A 17,119-nucleotide genomic window follows, 5' to 3' on the forward strand; every position below is an offset into this window, starting at 1 on the left:
AGCCTACTTTCCAGTAGGCTCATGAAATCGCCTGGCATTCCGTGTGTGTCCCACTAAACTTCACAATGCCTCAACCAATATGACGCAAATCAGGTACAGTTGTAGGGATACATAGGGATGGCTCAAGAGTGTAGTTTGTGATGATGTCATCCACAATGATTCAAGATGGCAGATGCAAAAATGTTTGAGGCACAAGTGGGTAACATGTGGACTGCCTAACCAATTTGAACCACAAGGACATAATTTGTGATGATGTCATCCACCCTGATTCAGTATGGCGGACACTTTAACTATAGAGGTGCAATTTAGTCCAGTTGTAGGGATAGTGAAAGGAAAGTAGGCAGATTAGTTCTTACTAGACCAACTTGTTTACTGTTTGAACAGGACCATCATAAGCATCTCATGAAACCCCTGCCTGCCATATAGAAATGCTGACGGTGGCTTCGCTGTGGCACATGTAGCATAAGAAACCATGTGCAAGGGGACATCAATGGGAGGGGGCAATTTACCTGCTTTCTCCTTGCTTTCAGGCTTCCCAGATGCACCTGGCTGGCCACTGCATGCAGCAGGATGCTGGACTAAATGGGCCTTTGACCTGACCCAGCCGAGCTTTTCCTATGTTCTTGACTGGCACTCAAAATGTAATATTTGCAGTTTGATATGGCACCACTACATGGAGCTGTTCACATACAGTAGGCTTGTTAACATGACCATTTGGTGGGTGGGCTGGAGGGCAGGCGAGCAGCACTTCTCTTTGGGTTTGCAAACCCAGCAAACAGATTATCAGGGGAGCTGCTGGGCCCATTGTTGAACTCGGTGGCTGCAAGCCCCAGACCTCCATGGAACATCCTCGAAGGGTGCCTCTGCATTCCCAGTGTGCTTTGTGGTGTCAGCAGACTGGAAAGTTTGACATCAGCAACTGCCCTCCCATTGGTCATGAAGGAGCAGGAAGCAGATGCAGCCCTGCCAAAGCTGCAGCAGCTTCAGAATCAGGAGTGTGCTCTGCAGGATAGCATGCCCATTGAGGGCAACTGCTGTAGCCACAGCTCTCTATGGCTGCCATGCAGAGGAGGGCAGAGTGCCATTTGAACAGGTAGAAGAGACATGAGAGTTCTTATGACCAGAGGATCAAGGTAAGAAGGTTCTCTCCTTCTCCACCTTCATTTAAAAGCTGGGTTCAAAAGCTGAGTAGCTCTGATGGAAGCAGTTTGGGCTGGAGGGATGTGAATAGGTTCTGAAGATCATGCATCTATAGGAAGCCCACCTCCAACTCTAGATTTAATGGCCATGTGAACCAGCCTCGTGTATCCAGAAGTGATTTGGGTCAAGTCAGAACTTGAAGCACATTGGGTAAATGAAAGAGAGGAGTCAAACTGGGCTTTTGCCCCCACCCTTGCTTCACTAGGGCAAAAGATTTTCTCGTTCAGGCGAAGTAAAGGCATTTGATCAAACAATTTGAAACTGCTGATTTAAAAATTTTTAATTTAAAAACTTTTTTTTTATTTTTGTTATATTTTAAACTATTGTACACTGCCTCAAGACTGGTGGTTAGGTGGTTTATAAATGTAATAAACAAATAAATAGAAAACAAAATATGATAACGAAACTGATCAGTAATCCACAGAGGTGTATCTAGGGAAAATAGCACCTAGGGCAAACACTGAAATTGCGCCCCCTGTCCAAACATCTGACACCCATCTTTCAGATAACTTTACCATAATATCAGCTGAAAAATACAAGTCAAGCTCGTTAATCTTTTAATATTTCAAAAACTATTTAGCAGTGGATGTAGCCAGACCAAAAAATGCTGGAAAACTACAAATTTCAGTATGCTGGGGCTCATGAAATACCCAAATACTATGTGGAGGTGTACTTGGAAAACTAAACAGAAGTGCCTGTCTAATTCTCTGCTATGCATTGTAGCATCATTATTACATAAGTTTTAAAAATAAATGGAGAATTTGACTTTTCCCAGATACTCTGAAAATAATTAAAGAATATGCAGAGTAAACTGTGTCACTGCTTGGAATATATTCTAGTATTTCAGAAAGACAGTTAAAATGAGAGAAAGAAAGCAAGAAACTCCCAGTGGGCCTTAATACTAAGGATTCCACACTGATTCAAAGACAAACTCACCATTAATAACCATATTATTAAGACATCACATTTAACAAGAAGCCAAGTAAGAGCAAATGAATACAATCCTAGCTCATAAGCTTCAGCTCAGTATTCATAAGCCCTGATTCTCTGTACATAGTGCCAATCTGAATATGTGTACAGTGACTTATAGTAATTCTTTAAAAAAATAATAATAATCGGTAGCCCCTTTGGTGGCTTCCTAAAGGCCATGGGGGCAGTCTGCAAAGGTTCCCCCTCCCCCCAGTAGCCTCTAGGGCCTCATTGGAACCATTTGAACATGTGCGGTGGCCATTTAAAAAAAATTTTTTTAAAAAAAAAATGGCAGCTGAAAACAAAATGGCCACCATGCATGCTCAAATGGCCTCTGTGAGGCCTGGCATGGCCTAGGGCCTCACAGAGGCCATATGAGCATGCACGGTGGCCATTTTGTTTTCGGCGGCCATTTTAAAACATTAATTTAAAAAATGGCGCCCTGCCCTTCAAGTGGCGCCCGGGGCATGTGCCCTGCCTGCCTTACCCTAGATACACCCCTGGTAATCCAAACACCTTCACTGTACGATGAAAGTTGCTTTCAATTTCACTAATGCTCTAAAAAATATGGAAATAGTGAGCTAAGGTGCTGATCTTAATTTCTGCATCAAATAGGCTGTGAAGACTTCATACCGTTTCATCATTTGTCTGACTCTGTGATAAGTTTCTAATGGTGTTTTCATGTCTCACAAAACCCGATTGGTCAAGTTTTTCAGGGAAGCTTCCACAAAAGAGAGACCGCAGAGCTCTTATATGCCACTGAAGCGGAAGGCCTACCAGGATGCTCTTCCTGTTTTGAGGAACTCACTCAACTGAAATCTGATTTGTGTGAATCTCCAACAGGTCAGCTAACATCCCTCCTTCTTATAATAAATATTCCATAACACTGGAAATAGTTTACTGAAAATTAGTGGGGTGCAATTGACCGTTCTATCTGAGATACTGATGATGATGATGATGGATGGTAATTAATATAATGACGATGATAATTTGTATTGGATGGTTAGTCATAATAGTTTAGTATACAGTAACTATACGTAACTACATGTTCAACCTCTTCCTTGTGGGATCTTGGGCCTGTTCTATATCTTAGACACCACTTACAGGTGAAACTCAGAAAATTAGAATATCATGCAAAAGTCCATTAATTTCAGTAATGCAAATTAAAAGGTGAAACTGATATATGAGACAGACGCATTACATGCAAAGCGAGATAAGTCAAGCCTTACTTTGTTATATCTCGCTTTGCATGTAATGCGTCTGTCTCATATATCAGTTTCACCTTTTAATTTGCATTACTGAAATTAATGGACTTTTGCACGATATTCTAATTTTCCGAGTTTCACCTGTATAGTAAGGTTACCTAGGATGAGTTGATAGGGCACAACCTGGACAGGGGTACAAAATATTATTATTATTATTATTTCTTGTTTACACAATCAGACAGGTGTTATTGACTGGTTTGTTTTATCCAGACATCGAGTCCTTCCCAAGGACCTGGGATGGCTGAATTTTATTGTCAGTTGTTATAGAGATCGTCGCAGAATATAGGCTGTTCCCAGTAAAGCTGCTTTTTGTAATTGGCTGATGGTGATTTCTGTGGCCCCTATGGTGTTGAGGTGCTCTTCAAGGTCTTTTGGAACTGCACCCAGGGCGCCAATTACCACTGGGATTATTTGGGTCTTTTTCTGCCACAGCCTTTCAATTTTAATTTGTAGATCTTTGTATTTGGTGATTTTTTCTATTTCTTTTTCTTCTGTTCTGCTATCCCCTGGTATTGCTATGTCGATTATTTTAACTTGTTTTTCTTTCTTCTCGACTACAGTTATATCTGGTGTATTGTGTGGCAGATGTTTGTCTGTTTGTAGTCAGAAGTCCCATAATATTTTTACATCTTCATTTTTGACCACTTTTTCAATTTGATGGTCCCACCAATTTTTGGCTACAGGTAGCTTGTATTTTTTGCAGATGTTCCAGTGTATCATCCCTGCTAGCTTGTCATGCCTTTGTTTGTAGTCAGTCTGTGCGATATTTTTACAACAGCTGATTAGGTGGTCCATTGTTTCATCTGCTTCTTTACAAAGGTGGCACTTGCTGGCTGTTGTTGATTTTTCAACGTTTGCTCTTATTGCATTTGTTCTTAGTGCCTGTTCTTGCGCAGCCAGTATTAAACCCTCTGTTTCTTTCTTCAAGTTGCCATTCTTAAGCCATTGCCAGGTCTTGGTGATGTCTGATTTTCCACTTATATTGTGCAAATATTGACCATGCAGTGGCTTATTTTTCCATTTTTCTGCTCGGTTCTTGACTTGTTCTTTCTTGTAGGCCTGCTTTGTTTCATTGGTGTTGAATAGTTTCTCGTTATTGACCATTTGAAGTGCATCTTCTTCACTGTCCTTGATATATTCTTCAAGGCCTCTTTTCTCCTCCTCTACTGTTTGATGGACTAGCAGCATTCCTCTTCCACCTGAGCTGCGAGGGAGGTATAGCCTATCTACATCACTGGGGGGGTGCAGAGCATGATTGATGGTCATGTTTTTCCTGGTCTTACGATCTAGCGTCTCTAGCTCTGCCTGGGTCCAGTCTATTATTCCTGCAGTGTATCTGAAAACAGGTATAGCCCAGGTGTTTATGGCTTGTATGGTATTCCCACCATTGAGTTTGGACTTGAGGATTTTTCTAACTCTCCTGATATATTCACTTCCCATTTTTCTTTTAACTTCAGTGTGTGCGATGTTATCAGCCTGGAGAATGCCCAAGTATTTGTAAGGTTCTTTCTCTTCCAGGTTCTTGATCTTGCTTCCATTGGGCACTTCTATTCCTTCTGTTTTTGTTATTTTCCCTCTGTTCATTATTAATGCAGCACACTTGTCTAGTCCAAACTCCATTGATATATCGCTACTGAATATACGGACAGTGTTTAGCAGTGATTCGATTTCTGACTGGGACTTTCCATACAACTTCAGATCGTCCATGTACAGCAGATGGTTGATTTTACTTGTTGTTTTAGATGTTTGGTATCCAAGGCCTGTTTTGTTTAGTATTTGTGAAAGTGGGGTCATGGCAATTACAAACAACAGAGGGGATAGTTAGTCCCCTTGGAAAATGCCTCTTCTAATGCTAACCTGTCCAAGTGTCTCGCCATTGATTGTTAACTGTGTACTCCACATGCTCATTGCTTTTTTTAAATAAATATCTGAATGTTTTTGCTGACACCAGTTGTTTCTATACATTTTAGTATCCATGTGTGAGGCAATGAATCAAAGGCTTTCTTGTAGTCAATCCATGCAACACTTAGATTTGTTTTTCTTCTCTTGCAATTTTCTAACATCATTTTGTCAATCAGCAGCTGGTCTTTTGTGTCTCTGCTGTTCGGGCAATTTCCTTTCTGTTCAGCTGGAAGCTGTTTGTTAGTTAATAAGTATTGCATCACTTCATCTGCTATTATTCCAGTTAATAATTTGAACATGGTTGGCAGACAGGTTATCGGTCTATAATTACTTGGAACTGCACCTTTTGCTGTGTCTTTCATGATGAGATGAGTTTTCCCAGTTGTTAGCCATTGTTCAATATCACCTCCTTGCAAAATGTGATTGAACTGTTTTGATAGTTGTTTATGAAGGCTTGTTAGGTGTTTAAGCCAAAAGCCATGCAGTTCAAAAGCCATGAAACAGTTCAGCAACAGTGGTATCCTGTTTCCAACACCTCCTCCACCTGTGCCTGAGCAACTGCTTCAGTTGGTGGTAATTCTTCTTCCATATCTTGAGCCTGTGTTGCTCTTAGCAGTTCTTCCAGCTCAACTCCTGTGAATACTTTATTTCTGATTATGAATCTTCTCTGGTCTGCTAGCCTTTGTTCTGTTATTTCTGTATCTGGATGCTTCTCTTTCCAAATTTGGTACATTCTTTTAAAATAACCTCTTCTAGTTGGACTAGACTTGTAATAGCAGATCATTATTTCCTTGTTGGCATTTTTCGTATTTTTTTTCAGTTAAGCGACGTTTCTTCCAGTAGCTTTGCTGTCTTCAGCCCTGGTTGCTCAACTGAAGATCCTGAGTCCTGTTGCCCACTTGCCACCAGATGTCCAGGGACTCCAGCACCTGGCGCGGTCCTTGTTGACCCGGGCGACTACCGATCCGGTATAGATTTATTAAAGTTACGTCTCACCGTATTGTTGATGGGAGAGGCACTCTTTGTCTGGCTCCTCTGGTGAGACCTGTCCAGTACGGTTGGACCTCTGGCATAGCTCTCACCTTCCTCAGAGCACGCAAGCCCCACAATCACGCCAAGGTAGTGCCTCACTGGTGCCTCACTACTACTACTACTACTACTAATAATAATAATAATAATAATTATTATTATTATTATTATTATTATTATTATTATTATTATTATTATTAATTCAATTTCTATACCGCCCTTCCAAAAATGGCTCAGGGTGGTTTACACAGAGAAATAATAAATAAATAAGATGGTAAAATAAGTGTAAAAGATATTGCACTATATAGACAATTATTAAAACAGTGTTATATTTTCTTCTAATAAAGCATATCTTTAGGCAAGATGGATGAAAAGCCACTGGTCAGGGGTCTAGTAAGAGCAGCGGGACAAGGAGAGTGGCATAAGACCATAAGAACAGCCCTGCTGGATCAGGCCCAAGGCCCATCCAGTCCAGCATCCTGTTTCTCACAGTGGCCCACCAGATGCCGCTGGGGAACCCACAGGCAAGAGGTGAGGTCATGCCCTCTCTCCTGCGGTTGCTCCCCTGCAACTGGTATTCAGAGGCATTGTGCCTCTGAGGCTGGAGGTGGCCCACAGCCACCAGACTAGTAGCCATTGACAGACCGGTCCTCCATGAATCTGTCTAAGCCCCTTTTAAAGCCATACAAGCTGGTGGCCATCACCACATGCCACGGCAAAGAATTCCATAGATTAATTATGTGCTGTTGTAAAAAGTACTTCCTCTTGTCTGTCCTAAATTTTCCAACCTTCAGTTTCATGGGGTGACCTCTGGCTCAAGTGTTGTGAGAGAGGGAGAAAAATGTCTCTCGGTCCACCCTCTCCACTCGATGCATCATTTTATACACTTTGATCATGTCTCCCCTTAGTCACCTCTTTTCCAAGGTAAAGAGCTCCAGTTGCTGTAGCCTTGCCTCATAAGGAAGGTGCTCCAGGCATCTTCCCTCCCACTGGCCCTTCCATGCAGCCTTATGCAGAAAAGCACATTCAGCCACTGAATACTGGGTGTGAGAAAGGAGATAAAAACCTTAGCAGCTAGCAAGGTTTTTGCACAAATGTCTCTGGGGAGGAGCAATCTGTCTGAGCAGTACAACTTTGGATGTCTGCTGCAATTCCATAAAAGATCACACAACCGTTCTGAACAACATCTGAACAGTTTCCATTCTGCACAGTGGCTGTAACATGTGGACACTTTGTGGTCAGAATCAGCTCCATTGGAGAGATGCCAAAAAGGCTTGGTGGTGGCTGGAAGTCTGGTCGTGAAATGCACATTATGGCCACTGTGTAAGGCAGATGCCACCCACAGAGTGTTTCTGGTGCAGGGCTGCACAGCTTCGGCCTGACAGCTGTTGCTGAACTACAACTCCCATCACCCCTATTGGCCACTGTGGCTGGGAATTTGGGGAGTTGTAGTTCAACAATAATAGCTGGAGGGCTGAAGTTGTGCATTTCTGTTCTAGTGGATTTCACTAAATATGCTAACTGATCCTTTTTTTAAAGTCATCAATTTAACTCAAAACCTTATTAGGACAAAAAGAAGATGATCATTTTACAAAAATTCTATATGAGGGAAGGTAAAAGGTGTGTCTGTCATCCTACATGCTTAATTTTCATGGACCTTGTTGCTAATAATGCTGAACATGGCCTCCCCATCCTGTCAATGCACCACTCTCACTGCCCTTTGGTTTGGTTAGATGGATTCTTAGTCTGGTCCAGAAGGGCATTTCTTACATTCATAATTTGCAGATATATGATTAAAGGTGTGCCATCAAGTTGATGTCGATTCCTGGCAGCCACAGAGCCATGTGGTTGTCTTTGGCAGAGTACAGGAGGGGTTTACCATTGCTGCCTCCCGGCACAGGGTGAAATGATGCCTTTCAGCCTCTTCCTATATCACTGCTACCCGATATAGGCGTTTCCCATAGTCTGGGGAACATACCAGCGGGGATTCGAACCAACAGCCTCCTGCCCTTTAGGCAGCTTACTTCCCCGCTGCGCCATTAGGTGGCAGATATATGATTAGGAAGCACTTATTTGCTGGTAGAATGTGTGCTTTCATAAAGTAAATTAGGGATTGCATAGTTTGGTCTTTTCTTTATTCTGTCGGTGACTAGTCCTCTGAGTTAAACAGGGGGCCCTTGACACACTTCCTTTAGCATCTAAGATACTTATAAACCTCCCTCTCTTGCTATTTTTCAACAGCACTTATTACCTGCACCTTGCTTTCTACTTTTATGTTTTCTCTCTCATCTTCTGCATCTGGCATATGCCCCCTTGTGGTGAAAGAAAAGTATTTCACATGTGTCAAAATGTACATACAGTAGTAGGGCACTAGGAAAGTTTGATTGCTTTTGTACATTTGAAGTTTGTACATTTGTACATTTGAAGTTTGATTGCTTTTGTACTATTTTCTCTCCAGCCCTGAGCTCAGGGAAAATTGGTTCCTCATGTCTGAAGCAGACCCTGGAGGTGCAGTCTGTTTATTTTGCGGGGGTCTGTAATGTCATAACTCCCCTCCCCTAAGAACAGTTTTTGGATTCTTTTTTAAAATGTGCTTTTCTTTTCTAAGGGGGGGCAAAGGTCATAGGAACATAGGAAACATAGGAACATAGGAAGCTGCCATATACTAAGTCAGACCATAGGTCTATCTAGCGCAGTATTGTTTGCACAGACTGCCAGCGGCTTCTCCAAGGTTACAGGCAGGAATCTCTCTCAGCCCTATCTTGGAGAAGCCAGGGAGGGAACTTGGAGCCTAGATGCTCTTCTCAGAGCGGCTCTATCCCTAAGGGGAATATCTTACAGTGCTCGCACTTCTAGTCTCCCTTTCGTATGCAACCAGGGTGGATCCTGCTTAGCTTAAGGGGACAAGTCATGCTTGCTACCACAAGACCAGCTCTCTTCCCTACCATACATAAACTACCATAAAGTGATTTGCAAAATTTAAAAAGCGTGATCAGCAAACACGAAACACAGGAGTAAGGGGCAAGACAGATTTATCAATCACAGTGGCAGCTGGTATGGATGGATTGCAGGGGGTGGCGGTAAACAAGCCTCAGATATTTTACAGCTGGGGAATGAAACAATGATGGTTCAGGAAAATGTTTATTGAAGAACTGGATGTTCAGCAAGGGCCTGGGAGGAGAAAGATATGCAGACTGAGGAATGCGGAGGGAAAGACTGAGTTCAGGCTTAGGGAATACTGTGGCAGAAGGCAGGGATGGGAACGTGGGTATGGTGCTGTTGCCCCGGGGCAGAGCAGTGGCTGGCCGGAAGAGAGGTTTGTGTGAGCTGGTGAGGGGAGCACCAGACAGGCTGTCATGGCCAGCCAGATGGAGTTTTCCCAGATAGCCCAAAAACACCAATGCAAAAAGTGGATTTTGTTTACACTCGACATAAAACAGCCTAAGCTTCAATATGGAGTGCTCTTTGATATATCACACGGACTTTGGGGTAAATCTGGCCGGCATGTGAACAGACACTCACCCTCCCAAAGTAAAGTGGCCGTCTGGGAAAGCTCCTGGTGACCAAAGGGAGGCAACATGGCCTGCCTCTCAGACTCCATTTGAATCAATGTGGCACCTGCCTACCCTCCTTAGCACATAGTGCAGGATTAGCCAGTCGCTTCAAGGCCAAATAAGACCCCCCCCCAACCCTCAGTGGCCTTGGGTGGCCCCTTTTCATGCCAAAGCAACTTCTCTGTCTATTCCCTGTAGTGTCCACAATGAGACAAATGGAAGCAATAGTTGAGCTTGTGTGGAAAAGAGAGTGAGCGAAAGGAATGGAGCTCAACTAGAGAGAGGGCCAGCTTTAAATGCAAGGAGCAGCTGGACCCATGGCCAGACAGACTAGAATAACCTAATGGAAGGAAACTCTCTTCCGTTTCTTCTCGTAGAGAAAAGAGTGTGTGCGCTATGTCCAATGAACTGGGTGCCACGAAAGGGAAAGTGCTATTGGTTTTCTAAAGAGACCAGTAAATGGATTGAGGCTCAGGACTACTGTTTCAGGAGAGGAGCCCAAATGCTTGTGGTTCAGGACTTGGAAGAAAAGGTAAGAAGCTAAAAATGACTTGAATGCCAAGAGAGGAGAGGAGAGCGAAGGCCGAGGGGTGTTAATTGCAAAATGCCTACCTTAACTCAAGGTGCTGTGGGCAGGGTTGCAACCTGGACATATGTTATGGATCCAACTAACGCTCAGCGTTGCTATCCCGGGTTGTGAGGAGCTTGCTTTCTGCTCCTTCTACTTCCAATCAGTCCCTGGAGTTGCTCTGCTGTGATGCCTTTAATGGGTTCTTTGCAAATAAGATCTCCTGTATTCGGGCTGACTTGGACTCCACTATTTCTGCAAGGTCTATGGAGGAGGTGTCCAGCAATCCCTCTTGCAGTATTAGATTGGATCAGTTTCAATCCGTGACTCCTGAGGATGTGGACAAGCTGCTTGGGGTGATGCAGCCTACCACTTGTTCTCTGGATCCTTGCCCAACTTGGCTGCTTCTATCTAGCAGGGAGATTGTTGGAGGTGGCCGAGTTAATATCATAAATGCATCGCTGAGGGAGGGTAGGGTGCTCCCCTGTCTGAATGAGGCAATGGTTAGACCACTCCTAAAGAAGCTTTCCCTGGACCCCTCAGTGATGGATAGTTACAGGCCAGTCTCCAATCTCCCTTGGTTGGGCAAGGTGATCAAGAGGGTGGTGGCCGACCAGCTCCAGGCAGTCTTGGAGGAAACTGATTATCTAGACCCATTTCAAACTGCCTTTAGAGCTGGCTAGGGTTGAGACAGCCTTGGTCAGCCTGATGGATGACCTTTACCGGGGAATCGACAGAGGGAGTGTGACTCTGCTGGTTCTTCTGGATCTCTCGGCAGCGTTCGATACCATCAGCCATGATATCCTTCTGGATTGCCTGAGGGAGTTGGGGATAGGGTGCACTGCCTTGCAGTGGTTCTGTTCCTATCTCTTAGGTAGATTCCAGATGGTGGAGCTTGGTGACAGTTGCTCCTCAAAACAGGAGCTGTTATATGGAGTCCCTCAGGGTTCCATTCTGTCACCAATGCTTTTTAATATCTACATGAAACTGCTGGTTGAGGTCATCAGGAGATTTGGTGCTAGGTGTTATCAGTATGCTGATGACACCCAAATCTACTTCTCCTTTCATCTTCAGGAAATGGCACCCATTCTCTTAATGCCTGCCTACAGGCAGTAATGGGCTGGATGAGGGAGAACAAATTGAAGCTGAATCCAAACAAGACAGAGGTGCTCATTGTGGGGGCTCAGAATCTGAGGGGTGATTCGACAGCTGCGCCCATTCCTGAAGAGGATAACCTCAAAACAGTGGTGCATCAGCTGGTAACCTCCCGGCTTGACTATTGCAATGTGCTCTACTTGGGGCTGCCTTTGTACATAGTCCAGAAACTTCAGTTAGTTCAGAATGCGGCAGCCAGATTGGTCTCTTGGGCAAACCGGAGAGATCATATTATGCCTGTTTTGAAACAGATGCACTGCTACCGATATGTTTCTGGGCAAAATACAAAGTTCTGGTTATTACCTTTAAAGCCCTGAACAGCTTTGGTCCGAGATATCTTAGAGAGCACCTTCTTCTACATGATCCCCACTGCACGTTAAGGTCATCTGAGGAGGTCCGTCTCCAGTTACCACCGGTTCTTTTGGTGGCGACACGGAGGCGGGCCTTCTCTGTACCTGCTCCTGGGCTGTAGAATGCACTCCCAGCAGACCACATAAACTTATAACTAACTCACTCCCAGCAGAAATTTGCAATCTTAACTCCTTACTGACCTTCAAGAGAGTCCTTAAAACCCATCTGTTTGGCCGGGCCTTTCAGGGTTTTTATTTAGTTTTAATTGTTTTATGCTAACCTGGTTTACAGGGTTTTAATTGTTCTGACAGTTTAATGGGTTTTTTAAGATGTTTTAATTGTTATATTTATATTTATGTTTTAATTGTTATGGGTTTTAATGGTTTCTGTTTTAATTGTAAACCGCCCTGAGCCATTTTGGAAGGGCGGTATAAAAATCAAATCAAATCAATCAATCAATCAATCAATCAATCAATCAAGGTATGGCCTCTTTTCAGTCTCCGTGATAAAGGCTGAATCCTCAATAAAGTGTGCTTCTAAAACAGGTGTTTGCCAGGTAATGGGAGGAGGTTACAGCAAATTTCAACCTCTCCCATCTTCACTTCCTGAGCAGTTGATTGGAAACAGGGATTTACATGCACCATTCTGCTTATTCACTTTGGAAAGGGGGAACAGGTGAACATCATCCATTTGCTCAAGCAGTTCCCTATCCAGCTTCTGCAAAACTATGGCCTTTAGCCAAATCAGGATGTCTCGGTGTCTCACAAACAGTAACACTGTTATAGTAACACTGGAAATAACAGTAATTATTTTCTGAGAACAAATTTGGGTGGCTGGTTAGCACAGCAAGTGCACAGAGTAGGGTTGTGTGAAATGGTTCGAGGTCAAGCTGGTTTGCCATCGAACTAGTCTGGCTTGAGGGCAGGTTTGGGGGTTCTAACATTAATTTAAAAAAAAACACTCACCATCAGGTGCAGCAGCCTTGGGGGATGCTGCTGCGGGGAGGGGGTCTCTGATATTTTCCCCTCCCTACTGGCCTCCCCCGCTCTTCCAAGGGCCATTTTGGCCCATTTGGGGGCCATTGTGGCCCTTTATCTGGTGGTGGCAGCCATTTGGGGGCCTCCACGCATGTGCCCTAACCATTTGCATGGCCTGGGCGCATGCAAGGCAGCCTCCAAAATGGCCATCGCCACTGGAGAAAGGGCCAAAATAGCCCTTGGAAAAGTGGGAGGAGGCTGGTGGGGGGAGGGGGAAATGGCAGATACCCCACCACCACCACAGCACCCCCGGAGGCTGCCGGACCCAGCAGCGAGCGTTTAACCCCCCAAAAAACCTTTAGAACCTTGAACTTGAATTCAAGCCACGCCAGGGGGTCTGTTTGGGGGGCACAAAACCTAACATGCCTGGTTTGGTTCGAGTCCGGTTTTGAATCGAATCGAACAGAACCAGGCAGACCGATTTTGTGCACACCCCTACAGGGAAGACCTATGTAAAATGCTATGTAATCCAATTTTAAACAAACACACAAACAAGAAGCCCAGCAAACAATATTGAGAATTATGTCTTCGTTGTTATATCTGGCAGGAATTCATACAGAACAGGATTGAAGGGAAATTTCGCTTTTGGATTGGACTCAACTTTACAGTCCATAAGAACAACTGGACCTGGATAGACAGTTCAGTCTTAGATCCAACTTTGTGAGTGTTTCCTACAATTATTGGGGAGACTAGTTAGTCATGACAAAATACCATTGAAGTCAGTGGGACTAGTCATGACCAACTTAAGTCCCACTAATTTTAATGAAACTTAGTCATGACTAACTTAGAATGGGTGTTGCCCAAAGTGTACTATTTTTAACATGTTTGAGGGTCATGTTTATAATACCTTCCTAAGGATGGATGGGCAGATGCCAGATGAGACACACATTCTTCTTTGTCTTCTACCACCCTTCATTGTATTTGCATCTCAACCAAGGAACAAGTTACACATTCCTCTATCCAAGTGGCAGCTGTTTCCATGTGGTGCTTTTCTACTCCCCCGCTGTAACATTTACCTGCACACCTTCCAGAACAAAGTGAACAGTTTTCTTATCAGTCTCATATGATCCTGAGGTGTCACTTGTAAGAAACATGTCTGCATTTTAGAGGATTATCATCATCAACAGTGCTAGATATTGCAGTGAGTGATTAGAAGTTTGAGTCATGAAAGTGGCTGCTATAGCAATAATGGTGGATCATCCAGCCCTCAGTGAAGTGCTGACCTCCCAATCCCAACATGGGCATCATTGCCATTAAAAGAATTATGTTGACTGATAGCAAGAGGGGCAGGTGGAACAACCAATGAATCTGTATTTCCTCCCAATCTCATTGGTTCCTTGAGGCCCCTCCCTTGATGACGTTTAAGCACTTCGAATCCATACAAGGGTATTTATTGATAGCCAATCTCATCTCTTCATCTTTTGTGTTAGGGCTAAACTAGATCCTACATGGAAGACATCTGAATGGTCTTCCTACACAGAGCTGTGATCAAGAGTGGAAGAGCAGCACTCTTGGAGGGACTGCTTATCCCTTTGTACACACACACACACACACACACACACACACCCACCCCACACACACACCCCACACATACACTTCACCATACCTAGCTACTTTGAGGTCTCTGTATCTCCCCCCTGCCCCCACTGGGAGAAAAGCAACTTGGGGAGGGTGATTTGAGGGCAGATAAATGGCAGGGACAAAAGGGATACATAGCCCCTTCCCCTCCACTGTTCCTTCACAGAAAGTATTAGCTTTCCATAGCTGCTTTTCCAGTTTACACACGCACACACACACCCTGTTGAAAAACTGTTCACACATTTCCCATGTATAATCTAGAATGGCTCTTGGTTATTATGGAGGCCAAACATGGGACTTATTAAGGATCTACCACCATGCCAGATGACTTAAATAGCCCTGTGGTTTATTGCCCTAATCTAGCAACAGCTATGCAATCATAGTTTTACATTGGTTTACTGTTGTCAATTTTTAACTTTTGTTGTATTTTATCCTTTTATCTAAACTACCTAGAGATGTTTATGTCAGGCAGTATATAAATATATAAATATGGAAAATAAAGAGCAAAATAATGTAAGTCATGTATTCCTAGGGATATAAAAGAGAGGTGCAAGGTATTCCCTGACCCCTCTTAGAATAACCATGGTACTTGAGAAAGGATGCAGAACATTTGTACTGTATTTACAAGACCACTTTCACCAAACTGCCTCAAGGCAGTACACAACATAAAAACACAACACACACACTCCTTTTAAAATTGTATAAAGTATAACGTACATAGCATATTATATGCAAAAAAAGATGACATGCCCCTTAAATCCATGATTTACTACATGATCCATGCAAAGCCATGCAAAGGTAGAACAAAATGGCACAGTACAATAAATACTAATGCTGAAAAGAAAAGGAAAGATTGTGCTGTCGAGTTGGCGTCAACTACTGGTGACTACCACAGAGCCATGTGGTTTTCTTTGGTAGAATACAGGAGTGGTTTACCATTGCCTTTTCCCATACAGTATGATATGATGCCTTTGCATTGTCACTGAAGTGACCATTCGCCTCCAGCACCTTTCTTTATCACTGCTGCCCAATATAGCTGCCTACAAATATATATTTATGAGCCACAATCTGGAAAGCACACTGGAGGGGAGTTGAACTAACAGCCTCTTTCTCCCTAGGCAAGCTGCTTCCCCGCTGCCCCTCCCCAGCTGAGTACTAATATGAGTGTTTTACTATTTACTAATGCTGAAGGCCTTATTAAATAGTAAACCACTCATATTTCCATTATTGCTTGATGAGAATACGATTCCCATTATTGCTTGATGTCCAATATTATTGCTTGATCCTGAATACCAATATCCATCATAGTTCCAGCAGTTGCCTTCTTACCTTAGTTTGTCAGAAGTCACTATTCCAACAGGAGATGAAAGAGGTTCAAGTTTTCACAAACTTTTCTGTACCATATCCACTGCCCCTCTATGCCAAACAAAGGCTTTTTACTTAGTCACAGTCATAGTGTTCCATGTCTTCTGAAAGTATTCCATTTCAGGAAGTATCCCCCCTCCCCGCCCCAACACATACCCCTTTCAATGGCTGTGGTCAGAAGGGCCTACATAGTCCTTACTTGTATCAATAGAGCAAGAATTGTGCTGTTAAAGAAGGACTAGGCAGAGGGTAATCTGTGATCCACTTGTTAATCGCTGGACAATTTTCATAGGACCATCTGCTGCCTGAAGGTTGCTGGGATTCTTGAAAAGAACACTACACTGAACTAAATAATAGATCTTTGATCTAGCAAGGCACCTCTTGTCATCTTAGACAAGGATACATACTCAGGATTACGTACCACACTTTAGCCATGTCTTCACTGTTAAAGGATCCCGAGTATATACATACTCTTGTTTTGTTAATTTCATGTGCATCAGCAGACCACTGAGATTCTAGTAGAAATAAAAGAAGACTCTGCAAGAAGTCTGCCGCTCCCCAAAAAGTCTGATAAAGTCTTAGCACACATGACGTTTGCCCTAGTTTGAAAAATGAGGGAACTCAACAATTTTTTTCCTTTTCTTTCTATAGGTTCTTAATACCTCCCCCGCCAACAAGTAGTAGATGTGGGGTCCTTAAAGTTGACGAAATCATTTCTGAAATGTGCACTGACCAATTTAAATGGATTTGTGAGAAGGAAGGAATCATATTGAAGCCGTAAAATAAAGGCTGTTGCACAAAGCCACCAGCAGTGAGAGCAGTCTTTTCTAGCTTGTGGGAACCATCCTACAACAGGGAAATACAGCTGTGTTTTGTTATGTTTTTTTACAATGTTGTAGGACTGTAATGCAGCAATAAAACCTGAAAAGTCATCAGAAATGTGAATGGCACCTTTCTGACAGCTCAGGAACTGTGATGTCGATACACAGGCAATATGGAAGCACGCTTAATGAACACATAGTGACAGTGTTGTAGTGTCCAATCTGGAAAGCATCCTGGAGATGCTGCCAAGGATTGAACTGGGGACCTTCCTCATGCAAAGCAGATGCTATACCACTGACTTACATCTCAGTGTGATACCTAACT

At 43.4% G+C, this 17,119-nt stretch overlaps 1 protein-coding gene across 7 annotated transcripts in view; it reads left to right on the top strand.

The window, feature by feature from the left end:
• The window catches only part of LOC128347748 (killer cell lectin-like receptor subfamily F member 1), a 36,541-nt gene extending 19,691 nt beyond the window's left edge, over positions 1-16,850 (top strand). For 5 of the 7 annotated variants that reach the window (XM_053302807.1, XM_053302804.1, XM_053302802.1 and 2 more), the window contains 5 exons: positions 531-641; positions 2,878-3,012; positions 10,297-10,451; positions 13,578-13,690; positions 16,625-16,850. In XM_053302807.1, coding sequence (XP_053158782.1) covers positions 531-641; positions 2,878-3,012; positions 10,297-10,451; positions 13,578-13,690; positions 16,625-16,754 — 644 coding nt within the window. In that variant the 3' untranslated portion in view covers positions 16,755-16,850. The remainder of the gene's footprint in view (positions 1-530; positions 642-2,877; positions 3,013-10,296; positions 10,452-13,577; positions 13,691-16,624) is intronic. The other 2 variants (XM_053302808.1, XM_053302809.1) reach the window with 2 other exon arrangements.
• The last annotated feature ends 269 nt before the right edge of the window (positions 16,851-17,119 follow it).

This window comes from Hemicordylus capensis, chromosome 2 (genome assembly GCF_027244095.1).
Source record: "Hemicordylus capensis ecotype Gifberg chromosome 2, rHemCap1.1.pri, whole genome shotgun sequence".
Taxonomy (NCBI): Eukaryota; Metazoa; Chordata; class Lepidosauria; order Squamata; family Cordylidae; genus Hemicordylus; species Hemicordylus capensis.